This window comes from Kryptolebias marmoratus, linkage group LG2 (assembly GCF_001649575.2).
Source record: "Kryptolebias marmoratus isolate JLee-2015 linkage group LG2, ASM164957v2, whole genome shotgun sequence".
Lineage (NCBI taxonomy): Eukaryota > Metazoa > Chordata > Actinopteri > Cyprinodontiformes > Rivulidae > Kryptolebias > Kryptolebias marmoratus.
In genome coordinates, this window is record NC_051431.1 from 36,672,318 (window position 1) to 36,691,852 (window position 19,535).

General features: G+C 35.7%; 1 protein-coding gene across 5 annotated transcripts in view; it reads left to right on the top strand.

The window, feature by feature from the left end:
- LOC108245167 (V-type proton ATPase 116 kDa subunit a1) overlaps nucleotides 1–19,535 on the top strand; it is a 46,533-nt gene that overhangs the window by 22,036 nt on the left and 4,962 nt on the right. For 2 of the 5 annotated variants that reach the window (XM_037981605.1, XM_017431848.3), the window contains exons 11-21: nucleotides 170–320; nucleotides 2,286–2,425; nucleotides 2,516–2,679; nucleotides 2,932–3,022; nucleotides 5,292–5,410; nucleotides 5,606–5,822; nucleotides 6,694–6,801; nucleotides 8,455–8,655; nucleotides 10,543–10,560; nucleotides 18,364–18,481; nucleotides 18,606–18,777. In XM_037981605.1, the coding sequence (XP_037837533.1) occupies nucleotides 170–320; nucleotides 2,286–2,425; nucleotides 2,516–2,679; nucleotides 2,932–3,022; nucleotides 5,292–5,410; nucleotides 5,606–5,822; nucleotides 6,694–6,801; nucleotides 8,455–8,655; nucleotides 10,543–10,560; nucleotides 18,364–18,481; nucleotides 18,606–18,777 (1,499 nt within the window). The remainder of the gene's footprint in view (nucleotides 1–169; nucleotides 321–2,285; nucleotides 2,426–2,515; nucleotides 2,680–2,931; nucleotides 3,023–5,291; nucleotides 5,411–5,605; nucleotides 5,823–6,693; nucleotides 6,802–8,454; nucleotides 8,656–10,542; nucleotides 10,561–18,363; nucleotides 18,482–18,605; nucleotides 18,778–19,535) is intronic. The other 3 variants (XM_025009496.2, XM_025009495.2, XM_025009497.2) reach the window with 3 other exon arrangements.

Here is a 19,535-nt window from a genome sequence, read left to right on the forward strand (position 1 = left end):
CAAAATTAAACGAAATAAACATTTGAAATATATGAGTTTGTATGTAATGTATGAATATAATATACAAGTTTCACTTTTTAAATGGAATTACTGAAATCAATCTACTTTTTCATGATATTCTAATTTTATGACCAGCACCTGTATATTACTGAAAAGCTCTATTTGACAGGAGAGAAGTGGCTCCACAGTACCTTCAATCCTAAACAGGATGCAAACCAAGCAAACTCCACCTACCTTCAACAAGACCAACAAATTCACTTCAGGCTTCCAGAACATCGTTGACGCCTATGGAATTGGAAACTACCGGGAAATAAATCCAGGTTTCAAAGGAATTTATTTGAATTTACCATGCAATGTGTTTGAAGATCAGCATGCCCTGTCGTCCGCAGTTAAGTCTTTGTTTTGCCCTTCTAATTGGCCTGAGTTGAAGGAGAAAACAAATATGTGACTAAGGCTATGTTCCCACAGCAGGTTTTAAAGCTCAGTTCCGATTTTTTGCTCAGATCTGATTTTTTTTTTTTTTTTTCTTGTGTGTGGTAGTTCACATTATAATTTAAACACAACGGTCATCAGACTCCAGTGTGTACCTGAAGTGAACCACATGTGCAGAAGAAGTAACATCTCACGCAGCACGCTGTGTTTACAGAAGTAAATATGGATGTTACACATGTTAGCGTGTGTGTATTGAATCTGAAGTTGCTGTGCAATCAGAGCAGACTAAATTACTCTCTGACCTGCTTGTTTGCATTTGAACTTGCTGCTACCTGTCTACTCAGGTAATTTCACTTCTGGAACATGAGTGACATACTGAAAGCAGAAACAAACTCGAGTATTGATCCCATCACGCTGATATTGAGACAATTCAACACCAATGTTGGTATCATATGTTGGTGTAAATTCTCAGACAAATCTTAAAAGTTAAAAGCAAAAACAAAAAAAAGGAACTGGACTTATATTTTGTAGCTGAAGACATGCAGAGATCTGAGCTTTAAACTGCAGGATGTTGGTATCAATGATATCAGTCTTTGGATCGATCCACATACCTATACTTCTATATAGGTATGTGGTATTCTATACTTCAGTGATTTAAACGTTGGATGAAACAACATAACCGTTCAGACTGAGGTCACTTTGAAAAACATTGAATATGACTTAATATATCTGACTTAGTACCACATATGAAAGTGACCTGGGTTGAATTTGAAAAAAATCGGATTTGTCACGTTCAGACTGTCATAAAAAAAATCAGATATGAGTTGCAAATGGGTGCAAGAATTAGATTTGGACCACTTTTGCCTACTGTGTGAACATAGCCTAAGATTTCTAAAACAATTAAAATACTGTAATGGCAGAAAGATGCAAGCATTTATTTGGTACTTATGAAGAATACTAACAGCTCAAAAATTTAACAAAATTAAAAGTAGAAAAAAAACAGAGTTCATCCTAAACAGAATGGTGATGATAAATGTAAATTCTTATTCGGTAATATTCTTTAACATGGGAGACACCTAAAAGGAAATTAATCACAGCTCACTGTCTTCTGTCTAAATATAATAAATCCTAGTAGATATGTTGCAGACATGTCTAAACCAGGTGAATAAAATCATTTTGAGCCCAACCCATATGAGGCTGCTGTAAATGTCATGAATCATAGTTTCTGCTGGGCAGAATTTTCCCAAAATTAGTGCACATGATCTAAATGTCTATGTTTCATTTAATTTAATTTCCTTTATTTATACAGCTTAGTCTCAGTGAGACACAATTGTCTTATTTGCAAGAAAGACCTGTTATGTACAAATAAAACAATACAATCAATAAAAGACAATAGTACAAAATATACAAGTGAAAACCATATCAAAATTTTAAATACAAGCTACACTGATAAAAATAAGAACCATAAACTCATTAAAAACACATGCACACACTGGCATAAACTCATTTGTAGATGTGATCTCCAATTCTTTTATTGAAAGTTGAAATTTTTTTGAGCATAACACAATGTTAACCAAACCAAAAACGATTAAATTAATTTTTAGCTGTGTGCACTGCTAATTTATGATTACCTCTTTGTTTTAGTTCCTATCATGTACAACATTAATATGAATGAAGTAAGAGTTTCATGTACTTCCATATAAACAAAATGATGATTTTAAGTAAATCATCATGTGAAAAACCATAAAGTGACTTATTTTTAATATTTGCAAGCATCTAAAGCTATTTATAATTTACTATATGTTTTCGAGCCTTTAAGCTTTGACATTGTTCATTTACGTCACCTGTTACAGCTCCGTACACCATCATCACCTTTCCCTTCCTGTTTGCCGTGATGTTTGGTGATATGGGTCATGGCCTTTTGATGACCTGTGCTGCCCTTTACCTCGTCCTCCGTGAGAGTCGCATCCTTGCCCAGAAGAGCGACAATGAGGTGCAGTTTTTCATAAGCAGATAACAAAATGATTCAGACATACAACGCAAGCATTGGAAACAGACTCATCTGAGGTGTTTATCTCTGCAGATATTCAATATGATATTTGCTGGGCGCTACATCATCCTTCTGATGGGGATCTTCTCAATCTACACTGGTATCATTTACAATGACTGCTTCTCCAAGTCCCTGAACATGTTTGGCTCTGGTTGGAGCGTCAGGCCAATGTTTGGTTCCAAAGGAGCCAACTGGTCGTAAGTTAGCCATCTCTCATCTTTCCCGAAATCCTTTCTGTAAACTCAACTTTGACATAATTTAACCTTCAATTCAGTAAATCAGAGTCTGAGATCCACGTGTTATCAGTAAACCGTTATCTTTAAATCCCACTCATGAAACCAGATACATTTCCAAGTTCTGAAAGGAATGCTTTCCTCCCACATCCTGCAGGATCCCAAAACAGGGTAAAAGTTCAGTCCATGCATTAACTTTCTGTTAATCTGTCCCAGGTTTGAGACACTTGATGCAAATCCAGTTCTACAGTTGGATCCTGCTGTTCCTGGTGTGTTCAATGGGCCTTATCCTCTTGGAATTGATCCGGTAAAATGTGCACACTTGCTATAATGCTTCTGAGTCTGCATTGACATCAGCAAAGCACGTTAAAGTCACTTTCATGTACTGAAATATACAGTTAGCTGTAAGAATCACAGGATTCCTGTTTTTAACTAAATTTGTCCTGTTATAAACGTATAAGTACTGTATATCAGCGGTCCCCAATCTTTTTAGTTTCGTGGACCGGTTTATTTTTAGACAGTATTTTCACGGACCGGCCTTTAAAGGTGTGGCAGATAAATACAACAAAATAAAATGATACGACCGGCATGAAAATGGGGGTATTTTTTAAAACATAATAAACATAAAATCCAAGGTGTATTTGCAGTAGGGCTGCAACTAACAATAATTTCAATAATCGATTAATCGGGCGATTATTTTCTCGATTAATCGGTCGTCTTGGAATTCATCCATTCATTCAGTCATTCATTTTGGCCCACATAAAAAAGTTATCTGTATGTAAAGGAGTAGGTTGATGTAAAACTTTTACTACTTTCTTATTTTTAAATAAATCAATATAAATTCAATTCAACATTCTCACTTTATATACTTAGCTCTCAAGCAGAAAATAACAATAGCTTATTTACCACCCGTGTTTCACATCTCTAAAAAACTTACAACTAAATCAATTAAACACACACACTACAAGTACCATTAAAACAATTACAAAAATAAGTAGATGTAAATTTAGTTAAATGTTGCCTCACTCTTCACTTGCATACAGTGATCGACTCATGACTAAACATTACTTTGTGATGCCACCGGGTGGCGCTGAAAGCAGCGTGCAGTTTCCTGTATGCTAACAGCTGCTAACAGAGCTCACAGAGCTAGTTCTGCTGCTTAACAACTTTAAGACTAAACACAAAACCCTATTCAGCAGATTCTAACCTGCAGTGAGTAAAATATGCCCCCCAAAACGGTAATGGAGTAGCAGAAAGAAAGTTTGCAGTGAGGAAGAGGAGCCGTAGCTTCTTCATCATCATACGGAGTGGACAGGGTTTTTTTTTTTTTTTACGGAGCGGACGGAGCAATTACTTATATTTGGGACGGAGTTTGTTCAGCAAACGCGCTGCGGGTGACGTCACCGTTTCCGTGACAACGTTAGTGACGCATAAATTGCACGACACATATCGATAATGAATTTTGTTGCCAACGCTTTTAATCATCGAATTTTATCGATTTTTATCGATTCGTTGTTGCAGCCCTAATTTGCAGCTTTGTTAGCTGCGCCCTGGTATTTCGTTATCAACATAAATAACACCCTCTCCTCCCCTTAATGTTCTCTGGTCAATATGGCAATGTTTAAACATGCCCTTTAAAATAAGATACACCACAAATATAAAGTGCACAAAGAATACAACTCACCATAACGCCGAATCAGTGGGAGCCCTGAGCCTGTTTCTCAGTAACGAGACGGTCTCATCTAGGGCTTCCAGAGACATTTGTTTTTTACTCGTTTTGCTGCTTGTGGGTTTGTTTTTAGCGGTAACGTATCACGTGACCTAGATACGCGTTTTGACACGCATCAAGAGTGAGTCATAGTCAGATGTAGTGGAGAGAATCCTGTCAGTTTTCAAAATAAACGTCGTTTAGACTCCAAAAATAAATAAGACAGAAATACTGTCAGTTAATTATTCTTTCTGTGTGGCCCGGTACCAAATGACCCATGGAGCAGTACCAGTCTGTGCTCCGGGGTTAGGAACCTCTGCTGTATATGCCTAAAACCCTAAAGTTTGTATGTAATTATACTTTTGCTCCAAAGAAATCCGTGACAGGTGTGTTTGCTTTAGGGCAGTCCTTGTGTTCCAACAGTCAGCAGGAGAGAGGACACACCCTGGACAGGTTACAGTTCATCTCAGGGCCAGCACATCTACTTTTAAAAGCCTATTGAGAGTCTAGGTCTGCAAGTTAGCCCCGTGTATGAAACGATGGTTTCAGTAATTTAACATGTAGCTTGTGGGTATGTACAGTCCCCAATTTAAATAAAGTTTAAATAAATGAATGCAGACTTCACACAGACAAACTTTAGCCCACAATCCAATTAGAGACATTCCTGCTGAGTGGCAACAGTTCTTACTCCACGCTAAGACGATAAACAAATAATTCTAAATTTGAAAATTAATTTTCCAACATTTGTGTCATTGTTTTTTCTGTTTAGAATTTTTATTATTTATTTATTATTATTATTATTAGAAGAAGCACATGCTTGCAGGTTTAGGTGGTCTCAGATGTTTGACCAGTTTTGTTGTCTGTACAGATCTGGAACGTGGCCACCAACAAGCTAACTTTTCTCAACTCGTTCAAGATGAAGATGTCAGTGATCCTCGGTGTCATCCACATGCTGTTTGGAGTTTCCCTCAGTCTCTTTAACCATCTGTATGTTATAGCAACGTCTTATAAGGAATGTTAACATTTTACACTCATGTATTTGTTTTCTTTACTAAAATAAAATACCTCTGATGGATCAAGCATCTTAGCTAACTTTACCTGCAGTTGATTTGCAGTGAAGATGATTTTTATAAATTCTCAGCTTCCTAATTTTTGTTTTTGTCCAACTTCACTGTGGTGCAGGTATTTCAAGAAGCCTTTGAATATATTCCTGAGCTTCATCCCTGAGATCGTCTTCATGTCGAGCCTGTTTGGCTACCTCATCCTGCTGGTCTTCTACAAGTGGACAGCCTATGATGCTTTCACCTCTAAAGATGCTCCAAGTTTACTCATCCACTTCATCAACATGTGTCTCTTTAACTACAATGACCCTACAAACAAACCCCTCTACAAGGGACAGGTGCTCTTCCTTGTTTATCCCTCTGCTTCACACAGTTTTTCTTTCCATCACATGTTACCTCTGTCAGTGAATGTAAAAATACAATTCTTTAAAGCAACACTTCGGCTCTTTTGAAGTGTAGTTCTGTGGAAAGGTTAGAAACAATGATTTTTTTTTTTACCTCTTTTTGAGAGCTCTTTGAATAACCTGTTTGGAGGTTTATATAGTTTATTTTGCTTTTCTTTTACCTGGGAAGTTACACCCATCTCTGTCAGTTTCTATGATTTTTTTTGAGATTACATTTTTTTTAAAGAGGACATCAATCCTGGTTTGGTTTTGGCCCTGCTCAGACTAGCTGCTAGCTATTAACCCAGTCAGGATCAAACTCTGTTCTCCAAACTGAGGTCATTCACAGAGCTATCTGCAACAGGTAAGATGTTAATTGTTTAGAACCTTTTTACAGAACCCCACTTCAAAAGAGCTGATCTGTTCCCTTGAGTTTTACCAGAGATCAGTACAAAGTTGTTGGTTTTGGTTTTTTTTAAATCGACTGAGAAGTTTTATTTTAGAGGATTGGGGGACTAATCATTTCACCTTATTTGATGATTTTAGTATCACCATCTTGAAGCCAGGTTTTGTATTATGCCTCAACGGCAAAAGTTTTACATAAATGTACAGCTGCATGTGTGTAAGACATTTGTTTGAGGAGGTGAAATCTAATGTCACCTGTTTAAAAGACATAATATATGAGCAAAGATATTTGTTAACTGGTTTGTGTGATTAATTTATGCTCTCATTATCAAATTTAATTTGATTCACAAAATACTCTGATTTGAGATGTTTTCTGATCAGTGCGGGCGTTGTGTTCACCTTTCTCTGTTGAACTCTGTAGATGGGGATCCAGGTTCTGCTGGTGCTGATTGCTCTGGCTTGTATTCCTTGTATGCTGATAGTGAAAACAATGGTGCTTCGGCGTCAGCACCTGTGGAAAACACATCTGGTATGTGACTCTCGTCCCAATGTATAAGCTTCTTTTGCACTTATACCTTATGGTTTTAACCTTTTTTTTCCTGTTCTGCCTTTGTTTTCATCGTTCACTGCATTGTGTGATGTGGATGGTTGTTTGAAAATGAAAAATGCTTAAAGCCTGCTATGGAAACTGGATATTTGACAAGTCTTTACCAAAACTTTATACATTGAGCAAATGTTTGTTCTTTTTTTAGCCTTGGAGTTTAAGCTAAGAAATTGTAATTAGTACAAAACCTAGTACACCAAACATAATAAAAGTCATGTTTATTGCATTTATTGCATTAACGAGACCATTTCATAAGAAATAGTTAGTAAAAAACTGTGAATTAAGCTGTTTGAGAGTCAGTGAAAGATCATTTAAATTTAACCATTTATTCAGGCATTTCAGCAAGGAAGTGATGAACTCATTCATTCATATTAGCTTTTTTGTTTCAACTTTGCAGCTTCTTTGCAATAAAAACTAATACATTACTTCTGACTACTGCTACTATCTTTCAGGACTGTTTATGGTGATTTATTTACTCATATCAAGACAATATCATTTCTGGCTGTAGAATAATAATGTTTTAATTCATTTTGTCTGTCTTGTCTTCTGAGCAGTGGCTGGTGTTTGTTCATAAAATTGCCATAGCTTAAGTTTGTGTCATTTTTTTAAACTTTCTCTTCTGTTTTGTGAGGAAAAGATAACAACAAAAAAATATATTCCCACTTACCCTTAGCCTGAGTTGTTCCCCACAGAGAAGGACAGATCAGTCTCAGGTCTGGGAGCTTAAAGTAGAAGTTCAGTTTTTTAAAGTGAGGGTTCAGTGGAAAGATTATAAGCAATAATATCTCACCTGTTGTAGATAACTCTTTGAATTACTTCATTTTGAAGAAATAGAGTTTAATTCTGGATCGACGAGCTAACGGCTAGTCCAAGTGAGGCTAAGACCAAACAACTCTAATCCCAACTATTTTGTTGTGGTTCACAAAGTTCCTACAATAAAGTCCGGGAAACGTATGAAGGTTGGTTGTAAATTTCTATATAAATTGGAGTTGTTTTGGAAACAGCATCCATCCTTTTTGGCCTCTGCCCCTCTTGGACTAGCTGTTAGCTCATCAATCCAGTCAGAATTAAACTATTTATCCAAAGTGACGTTGTTCAGAGAGATATCTACAACAGGTAAGATAATAACTGTTCATAACTTTTGACAGAATCTTACTTCAAAATATTTGAGTTTTTTTTAGTTGTTTCCATAGCTTCAAGTGGTTTTGTAGTAAACATGTGATGCTGATTTTGACAGCAGTTTATTAACATATAGTAGATGATACCAAGCTGTCAATGCAGCTCAAATGTAAAAATGAAATCTCTACAGTAAAAAGTTGGATGTACCTCTATGGAGGCATCATTATATATAGATCTAAGATGTATCTTAACAAATGAGGCTTTTTTAGGCTGCATAAATTAGTTTTGTCACTCTTGCACATTGTTTAAAAATATGGACCAGTTTAATTCCTCTGTTGTTATTTTTCCCTCAGTTTGAGTGTTCTGTTTTCTGTGAAAGATGGGAGATAAATGAGAAGGAACATGTCATCCTATGGCTTGCTTTAAGCTAGACACAGCTCTTGTGGCTTTTGTATCTAGTCACAGAAGAGGGAAGAAACTCCTGCAGAGAATCTAGAGCAGTCTTTAGAGCAAACAGGGGTGTCCTCATCATGCACCGGACTCACCCAACAGGGCACGCAGAAGTTCGGAGGGGTACGGGTGGGCAACGGACCCACAGAGGATGAGGCTGGCATCATGGACCACGACCAGCTCTCCCAACACTCGGATGAGGGAGACGAGGTGGGCCCTTTATCACTAGTAAACATTTTGTCAGCATTGCTTTTGTCTTTTTAGTCATTTATTAACATTTTCTAGTAAAGTAGACCATAGTTTGTCTTAAAGCGGCATTAAATACATGTATTTTATCCTTTTTTTTTTTCAAAATAAAATCGTTTTTCTGTTATGAAATAAGAGATCAGGGTTATCTGAGCACAAAAATGTAGAAGGCAGAAATCCAAGGAAATAAGATAAGAGAATTTCCATTTCAGACATTAAACTGAGGTAGTTTTCATAAGAAATACCAAGGGGATCTTCTGATTAGAGGTTTTCTTTCTGTTTATAATTTAGAGGTTTGGCATCTGAGTTCTTAAAAATCTTCAGTATCCAAGTATTATTGATTTGATAGCAAATGTCATCACTGGAATGTAATAATTTAGCTTTTTTTCCCATCACGTTTTCCAAATGTTCTAAACTCATGTTTTTAAAGGTCTTCACCAGAATAAAACATACCACTTTGTCATTGCTAAACAAGGAAGTACATTAAAAAAAATAGTCTAATCAAAGGGTTGACTTGGAGAAAAACAAATTGTATTTATGCTGACCAACAGTTCATGTTTGATACAGCATGAAATGTACATCACTAACATTTTACATTAAAGAAGTAGGTTAGATCTTTTGAAGTGGGGGGTTGTGAAAAGATTATAAATAATTCATATCTGACCTTGTGTAGACAGCTCTTTGAACCTCAGATGAAAGGAGTTTATCTCTGTCCAGATTGAAAAGCTAACAGCCAGTCCAAGAGGGACCAAGACCCAAGAGGATTTCTGTTGTTTTAAAACAACGGTTCATGCTAAACTTGTTTTATTGGCCTTAACATCACTATCGGGTACATATTACACTGTTTAAGTTGTTGTTATGACTTTTAGTTTTGTAACTTTTATAATTTAAAAAACAATTAACTTAATTTATAATTTTTACCCATAGAAATACATTTATCTTTCTTCAGTTTCTTCAAAAACATTGTTCTCTTTGAAATCTGCTTCAGCAGACTGGCTCTATTTTAGTTTATGTTATTTTTAGTTTTTAGCTAGCTTTGTGCTACTTTAGATTTTTAGCTAGCCTTTTGTTACATTTAGCTTTTAGCTACCATTCTGCTACTTGTAGCTTCTAGCTAGCCTTCTGCTGCCTTTTAACTTCTTCTTCTTCTTTTACCTAATCTTTTGCTGCTTTTAACTAGCATTTTGCTATTTTTAGCTTTTGGCTAGTATTCTGTTTCTTTGAGCTTTACAACTCAGTTTCATCTCCTTGAATTCATTTCAGCAGTCATTCAGCACTCAACAATCAGTGTGTTTTTCAGAACATGCAGTTTCTCTAGTTTTAGCTGTTTGCAAGCAGAAATGTCAGGAGCAGCTAGCTCTAGCACTTCCTGTTCACCCTGGGGCATTTACTGGATTCACTGCATCTTATTTGTATTATAAGAGCCACATAAATTAAAACACTGTTACATTTTTGAGATTGGGTTGTTTTAAGATAGCAGCAGTCCACTTTGGTCTTGGTCTGGATCGGTCAGTTGTTAGCTTGTAAAACATATCAGAATTAAACTCTTGTTTCACAAAACGGAGGCCCTTCAAAGGCCTATCTGCAACAGGTAAGATAATAATTGTTCATAACCTTTCAACAGAACCACATTTTCAAATATCTAAATTATGCTGTTAAATGGTTAAAAAAAAAAAACGTTACTCCAAGTAAATGAAGCCAAACCCATCCAGAACAACTAAACTTTAGACATCATTAGTTAGGTTTAGGCCATTTCTTCTGCCTTCTGAAACTGTCCTCAAAACTTTATTGAAAACTTGGATGTAAGTTTGCATTTTTGTTGCTAACCTTTGACCTTTGCTTATTTTCAAGCACTCAGAAGAAGAGCCGGTAAGAGCTGTCAATCATCTTAGCATGTTTGTGTGCTGCCTTGCCCAATTTGTTTTAATTGTTCAATTTTACGCCATTTTTCCAAAGTGCCTGACTTATTTAAACACTTGTTTTGTTATTTTATCTCCAGCTGTTGCCAGTGTGTGCATGTGTTTCTAATTATTTCATCACATTGTGTAGTTACTGCTTGCTGAAGAAGGCAAAAGGGGGACCATGTGTTTGCCCGTATCTGTCTGTTTGTTTGTTTGTCTTGTTAGCAAAATATCTCATGAACCACTGGACATATTTTATTAAAACTTCATTCAAAAATTCATTAATCCATACACATCTAAAACTGATTAGCTTTTGGAGTCAGTCTATTTAAAGATGGCTACCACAGCTAATCAACCATAGCAAAAACTTAAAAATGGCCACAACTCAGTCAGTTTAACAGACACTGAGCTAAAATTGAACATGGCTGTAGCTGAAACACATGCTCTGAGAGCTAAATGAGCACAAAAGATCATTCTTAAAACTTTAACATTAACTATTGGAGTCAACTGGGTCTGTCTGTTAGCAAAATATCTCCTAAACCACATGATGGATTTTAATAAAACTTCCACAGAGTTATCATTGGATGTACATCTACAACTCATTAACTTTTGGAGTCAACACAGTTCAAGATGGCTGCCACAGCTAATTGACCTTAGTTAACCCAAAAATGGCTATAACGCTGTCAGTTTTTACAGATATTGAGCTGAGATCTGTTGTGTTAGTAGCTGAGAGTCATTTACAACATTTTAAGTGCTAACAGATCATTCAAGATCTCACAAAACTGCACAAGATTGCACAACTTAATTTACAAGGTTTAACCAGAACTGCTATAACTCATACAACTCATCATTTCTCATCATGAGATGAGAGATCTTAGTTTAAAGTTCTGGCATAAAAGGCTCTGGGCAATATATACGTTAATGACTTCTTGCCTTTAATCCTATTACTGAACTGTAATAACTGAAAAAACAACTTTGTTGTTAATGTATCAAAAGATACAAAATATTACCAACTTTATCATAAAAGTCCCCCTTGTTTATTTTATGTGGTAAATAAAGGAAAAAATGCATGACTTTGCTCATTTGAATCTCTTGTGGTTCTGTCATCGTGTAACACTTATAAGTTGTTAGTTTGTGTTTCCACAGTTGGAATGCTGCCTCTCAGAACTCTGTTTTGATTGTCACAGTACAAAAGAAAAGTATGTAAACAGGAAGTCAGACAAGTTCCAGGCACAACTGAACAATGAGAACAGCAGACGTCAGATGTTTTCCCATCTATCCTCTTTTCATTCAGGAAAGGTTTGACTTGGTTCAGGATGGAGAAAACAGAAGGATTTTGTTGATTTTTTACAAAACACAATCAAGTTCCATGGCTTTAATCCTGCTGATGCAAAACATGAAAGTTGCCTGAATTGTTTGTGTTTCAATCTGAGTTTGATCCTAATTAGGGGTCCAAAGCTAAAACTAGCTTTCAAAGATATTGTGAAGAGCTGCATTAATGATAATTTCCTTTGCACAGAATATACTGACAATACAGATGTTTTCACGGCCGTATCTGCAGGAAGTTGTATTATTTATATTTTTAAATTATCGTTTAAATTAACCCCATAGAGGGCGAGTTTCAAGTCTTGATGCTTGGTAGATATTCTTGGTTCTGGAGAGACCATAGATCAACCCAGATGGTCAAAAGAGATATCAAAGGCAAATGTCTGCACTGCCATTCTGAAACGGTAGTTTTAAAAGACAATACATGTAGGAGGAGCTACGCAGCTTTGACTTCAAAATTAAGTGTGACGGCCTAGCGTTCCTTGAAGGAATGCATATTGCCTGCTGCTTTTCATGTCAGAGTTTTAGACTGTGATCATCTTATGTTGAGACATGACGATGAGTTTTGGTCAAACTTTAAATATACGTGTAATCTCAAATAATAGTGTGAGATGTTCCGGTCCAAGTATGTGCTGTAAATGACTCAGTTACTACCACATCAAATTTTAGCTTAGTGTCTAAATGTGAATGAGTTATACCCATTTTTGTGTTTGCTAATATTGATTAGCTGTGCCAACCATCTTGAAGTGGATGGAATCCAAAAGTTGTTCAGTTGTAGACATACATCCAATGATTATTTTCTGAAAATTTTGTTACAATCAGTCCAGCGGGTCATTAGATAATTTGCTAACAGACATACAGCCTTAACTCCAACAGTTAACGTTAAAGTTTTAAACAGAGATCTCATGCATTGAGAAGCACTTAAGCAGATGTGTACGTGTTGTGATTACTCTCAGCTACAACCACACCAAGTTTTAGTTCAGTAGTTGAAGAAAAAAAAAAAAAGCCACAATTTAGTCAATTTTTCAAGTTAGTTGGCTGTGGCAGCCATCTTGAATTAGGTTGACTCCCAAAGTTAAACACTTATAGAGCCAATGATTAAATTACAACCACTGATTACTTTCTGCAAGTTTCATTAAAATTCATCTACTAGTTCATGAGATATTTTGCTGACAAATAGACACATGAACACACATAGAAACAAGCAAAAACAAAATTGCTTGCCTTCACTTTTTGGCAGCAGGTAATGAAAAGCAGAAAACAAGTTTAGCATTTTGTCTGCTTTAAGTCAAGATAAAATAATTTATCCTCTGCTTCAATGTTTAATGTTTAACAAGTTGTTGTTCCTGTTGTAAGTTTAAATAGCATTAATTGCATTGCTTAATGCACAACATAGAGCGAGATTGGTGTTTTTATGTAAATTTATAAATGCTATTTACAACTTTATATCTAAACATTGTTGGGTGTCTAAAGCCTACTTTGTTTAAATTCTACTCAAAACTGTATATACGTGTCCTATTTGCAACACTGTTAATAAACCCAAGTTAATAATCAGAAGCTTTGTAAACTGTTCAAAAGCAGACTATTGTTTAAACTGGTGTTTATAAAGTAGACTGGTGATTTAAAACATTAGTTTGTAGGGAGAGTGATCTGTGTGCACATAACTGTCTGCATGAACTGTTGTTTACAGAAAAAAACATAGACCAGAGAGTTTCAACAAGTCAGGGTGGTGGTGTTGGGTGATTCAGTGAGATCATCATATAGGAGAAAAGGCTTGTACAAGGCGGGGATGGGGGGGTTTATAGAAGGTGGTGGGGGCGCGATGGTGATGGATACCGGCGTGGTCGCAGGTATCCATCACATGAGGCCTGCACATTTTTGCATGGGTTGGTTGTGGAGAATTTGAAGCATGACTGGTCTCGTGCTTCTGCTACAATCATGATTGTGACACGGTCATATAAACAACCTAGCACCGGAGTGATACCTATGGCAGTAGCCGTGCTAGCGTGGTGTGATCTTCTAGCAGGGACCTGCATCCTGATGTAGCCTGAGAGAGTCATCCCAGGGCAGGGGTAAAGCACATGGTGAGGCAGCAGGAGAGTGCCTCAGGGACACAGAAAGTATCAAGAAAGAAACGAGACAATTTCTGAAGAAATGTTGAAGGATTTTGATGCATGAATTGTATAAGAAGAGAACCAAGATTTAAAGAAATACTAGAATTGCAAGCAGTTATCATTGGGGTCCAAGCCCCTTGACACATGTCCCCCACAACATTTCCCCCTCCTTAATCATCCGAGGAGTTGTTAAAGCACCGGCTGGTAGAATCATAAGTCATTATATTGTTACATATTTGTGTTTTTGAGCTACTGATAGAGGTTGAAGGCTGGTTTACTTCACAAAGTGCCCCTTCCCAATATAAAAAAAGTGATTTTTCTTTGTTTAGTGTCAAAAAAATGTTCCCTTTTAGAATGATATAATTAGTAAAAGAGTATTAGTGGAAGATGTACCATTTACTTCTTTTTGTAGGAAAATATGCCAACAAATGGACAAAAATCCATCAGTATTTTATTTATAAGATATGTAGTTGTTGCATTTTAGTGGGCCCTAGTGATCAAACTTTGTTAAGTCTTAAATGAGGCTTTGAACATTCTCATTAATGAGTCGGAAAGGTTCAAAACTAATAGAAAACATTGTTGCATAGGGAAAGCCAGAAAACCCAGTTAAACACAACTGCTAGAATTAGCAGCAAAAGTAAAAAAAAATCAAAAAAAAAATCAAGAGATAATCAAAAAAATCTACTCCTTAATAGACAACTCCATAAATTAAAAATTAGTAAGTGTTATGCTTATATAGCAGAAACATACACAATTTTTAAATATTTAAATAATTTTACCAATCCATGAAAAAAATCTTAGGACATTACAGAATTGATCTGAAAAAGAAATGTGTTGATTTGAGTAGTCTTAAAAACATTTAGCAACTTTCCAAACTTCTGAAAAAGTAGAATTCCATACTTCAAAACAGAGCATAGGTTTCTGTATACAAAATGTTTGGGATCATTGAAGGAATGCATCATGAAAATTGTAGTTCGGTGTAGAAACATCTGATATTTTAGTGATTTTTTTATTTTAGCTAAAATCACATTGGTTGTTTGTTTGTAGACTACACACACTTTAGCCAGTTATTGTCATATTGTGGGGAAAAAAAGTCAGTCTCTTTGTCAACATGTGTCTTTGATTTGGTTTCTTATTTAGTTGCATCAAAATCCTAGGTTCCATTTGTTCCCATTGTAAGGAGCAGCCATTGTAGGTCAGTATAATGGAATGGCAATGTGGGACCTAAAAATCACAATATTTTCAGAAAGTTCTGAAAATATTCACTAATGACTGGCTATGGGTTGTGTACATCCATAATGTCCCTCAGATTACAATTTTTCAAAAGAAAAAAATTGTTAAACATATTGGGTGTGTAGCAATAATCTAATAATTAATACTTTAAATTGGTTATTATTGTGCTTCAGAAGCTCAGTGGTCAGTGTCGTGGTCTTGTAATCCTGAGGTTACAGGTTCGAGCCCAGGTTGTGGCAGGAAGGGCATCAGTGTGACTTTGCTCACAGTGGCAACCCCTGAAGAAGGGGGAAAGCCGAAAGAACGTCTTTCATTGGCATTAATAAATAATGCAAATAATTGATCCTATTTAAACAAAAATCTAAAGGTGTGACCAAGGCAGCCTGGAAATCATCCCTGCTCATTTCCGTAATGATTGGAAAAAGTGTTGCTAACTTCCTAGCATTTAGCTATTTAAAGAAAAAATAACATCAATTTTCAAAATGCAATAAGTTTGAGTATCAGAAAAGTCTGATATGCATCAGAGTGTATTTCCAGTGAGTGTATGGGCTGTAGGAAAATGTATTATTTCTTTAGGATTTTCTTGTAGTACATTATACACAAGCCATGCCTACCTTTGCCAAATATTACTATATTAGAGGGAACGACTCAGGTTGCGGTTCTAACCAAGTATATAAAATTTGGTTAAAATAAGCATGGTCACTTTTGAGATATAAACTTTTGACACTGTAAGCGCCCCCTAAAGATTGGTAATTATTAAACTCAAAACATCTACTCAGAATGACAAACTGGACCCATGGTTTTAAGTTAATGTTTATATGTCTAGAAATAGATAAGATATGGCCATTTTTACGTAAAGATTGCTAGCTAGCTAAAACCTGCGTAAACATAACTCGGTCATAAAAGAAAAAAAAAACTTTTTATAAACCTTTTTTATTCAACTGCTAAAGATGATATATATGAAGATTATTGCTGATTGAGTTTGAGCTCTAGGAGAGATAATGTTTAAACAATTAGAGGACCATAAAGAACTTGCTGGTAGAGCCCTGAATTTCTGAGCAATAGACCAAAACGTTTCAACCATAATCATACCATTAGGTTGATGCATGTAGTGTTTTACTGTTATGTATCAGTTAGCCAACTTTATTATTCCTATGAAAAATGTCTTAAAAATCTCTGACAGTTTAGGCTACATATCTGATTTTTTTTTATTTTTATTCTTCATATGCAACAAGCCATGTCCAATTTTTTTGGGCATTATGACCTTTTGGGTCTAACCTCAAGGCCATGTCCTGAGGGTCTGTGCCAAATTTCATGAGAATCTGATTAGCCATTTTTGCATGACCAATTAGATTATAGTGCTCCTCATGGCTCAATGTTATTTAAATTTTGGTCCAGTAGTTAAAAATTGACTCCACCAAGAGGAGATTAAACTTCATCTCATCAGCTATTGTTGTTTTCCAGATGTGGCCAAGTATGTGTTTTAGCTTGCCTGCTGCAACTATTTGCACAGGGATAACCTGCATGTTTTTGAAAAAATTACTTGTCTTTCACAATTTATATTCAGCTTGCTATCTAGATTTACCATGGTAAGTTTCATGGCAATTAAGCTTTAAGCCTTTGAGAAGAAGTCAAAAGTAGGTTTCTCAAATTTTGCAACATAACAAAATTGATTTTGAGGCAGAAATGGGTGTGGCCTATACCATGTGATTCAGGACAGGGCAGGGAATGTGTCGATATAATGCTTTAAATGGTGAACTTACGGTTTAGAAGTTATTATTACCAATTATAGCTCCCCCTATGTGTGGACATAAAGCCCTAGTTACCACCATGTAAATCTAATCTTAAAACTCTTTGTGGTTTGGGCTGCAGTATAACTTTTATTTATGGAAGAAAAATAAAGATGGAAAGTAATAATAATAATAATAATAAACAAAACAATTTCAAAAGGGTACCATGTTCCACTGGATAGCAGCATTCCCTTGCCTTTGTGGCCTTGGGCCCCTAATAAAAACTGTTACCAGTGGCTCATTATGGTCACCAGAGTAACTATAAAACTGTCTGTCACTCCCTGAATGCCAAGTTAATGAAAGGTAGATGGAAAGGAGACAGAAAATAAGCCTTTAACAAACCGTTGATTTGTGAAAATTATGTCAGATAGTTGTGTTTATGTCACACATGTCAATTCTTATGGTTCTACAGTCATTCGATTATTTACATGTTAATGACTTAATTCATTTCAAGGTACAACTTGATATTCTTATTTAAATTTCTATATAACTACAACTTAATACTTTTTACTGAGTACAGTTCAGTACCAAAACATTTTTATTTAGTGCTTCAGACGTTCAGAAACCCAGGGCAACTATTGCTCAAACCATGTAAAACTGTAAAAAAAAAAAAAAAAAAAAAGTGGCTCTTTTAAAGAAAATCTGAAGAAATGAGGGCTTGATCAAGGATTCTGTACAGTAGTGTACACAGTGTGCAGTAGTGAGCAAAACACAAACAAGACTTCACATGTCAGAAGCCATTTCATGAGATTAGAGTGAGCAGTTTAATTTGATAAGATTCACAAGAACTAACAAAAAAACACTGTAAAACTGGGTGTGGTTCAGTTTAAAAAAAAACAGATAAACAACCACCCTTCTTGTTATCTGTCTTTATATTTCTTTTTTTTAATCTTCTAAAAGTGTGAAGAAATTAAGAACAAAATAATTTTAAAAGTAATCAAATTAAGAATGTATTTTAGAATAGTTTTCAATAAATAAAAAATGACTGCAGAGTCATATGCCAATAATTTGTCATGTATTGTTTCTTTGAGGTTGCTTTTACTTAATTTAATGACTTTATGGATTTATTTTCCTCTTACCTCACAATTATGTAAAACTTGAATAAAAACTACCTTGTCTTTGATTTAGATATTTTCTTAGCTTGAATTTGTTGTGTTTTGGTTTCTTGTGTCCAGTATCCTTTTTTCTTATCAAAGTTTAGAAACTTCAAAGACTGTAAAAATTAAAAAAAAAGACATTTTGAATAAAAAAATGGTATGAAAATAAGTTTCCTCTTTGTTTGCCAATATTCCTTTTCCCACCCCACAGTTTAATTTTGGTGACGTAGCTGTGCACCAGGCTATCCACACCATAGAGTACTGTTTGGGCTGCATATCTAACACTGCCTCCTACCTGCGCCTCTGGGCCCTCAGTCTTGCCCATGCACGTAAGTAAACACTTTGTGGGTAGAGACCCAAGCCTTCCTCTTTGCAATGCAGAAATGGAGTGCTGAATTTTGAAGATGCTAACTGACTCTAATTTCGGTGTAAACTGTGTTTTTCATGATGCAGAGCTGTCTGAGGTGCTTTGGTCCATGGTGATGCACTTGGGTCTGTCCTCCAGGAGTGGGGGCGGGTTCTTCGGCCTGTCAATCATCTTCTCCGCATTCGCCACTCTCTCTGTAGCCATCCTGCTCGTCATGGAGGGGCTCTCAGCTTTCCTGCACGCCCTACGTCTGCACTGGTTAGAAACAAATACATAAGCATTATTATACAATCCTCTCAAATGCAACACTATGAATCCTCAAAAAACCCCACCATACTTGCAGTGAAACGTGGTGGCAGCATCATGTTGTGAAGTTGTTTTTCTTCAGCTGGAACTGGGGTTTTAGTCGGGGCCGTTTCTAGATTTGTGGCAGTCCTAAACAAGATGCTGTTTGCCAAACTACAATGGAGAGATTCTAATCTTTTAGATGAACACACAACAATCTATTAGACTTCACAGGCAAAACAGGCCCCAGTCGTGATAACCTCTCATAATTAAGTTAAACATCTTAATTTGAGTCACTCAAGCAGGATAAAAAATGGTAACACAAGGAAAACGACAATCTTCTATAATATTTATTTATTTATAAATAAATAAAACGTATTGGGTGTTTTAAAAATGTTTACTTTAAATTTTGAAAGCAAGAACACAACTCAAGTTTTCATATACAAAACGATAAATAAATAAAAAACGTGGACAAAGCACAACATAAATGAAAAAAAATGAGGCTATTACTTACGTATGAATGTGAAAACAATAAAAGCAAAGATACTTGTAGAAATACTACTAATGTTGGGGTTAGTAAGGAACTTTATGTGTAACACTTCAACCCCTTCAGGACGATTTTCGACCTGTTTGTTTGGGCATTGCACATGATAAACAGAAATATATATATATATATATATATATATATATATATATATATATATAGAGAGAGAGAGAGAGAGAGAGTTTGC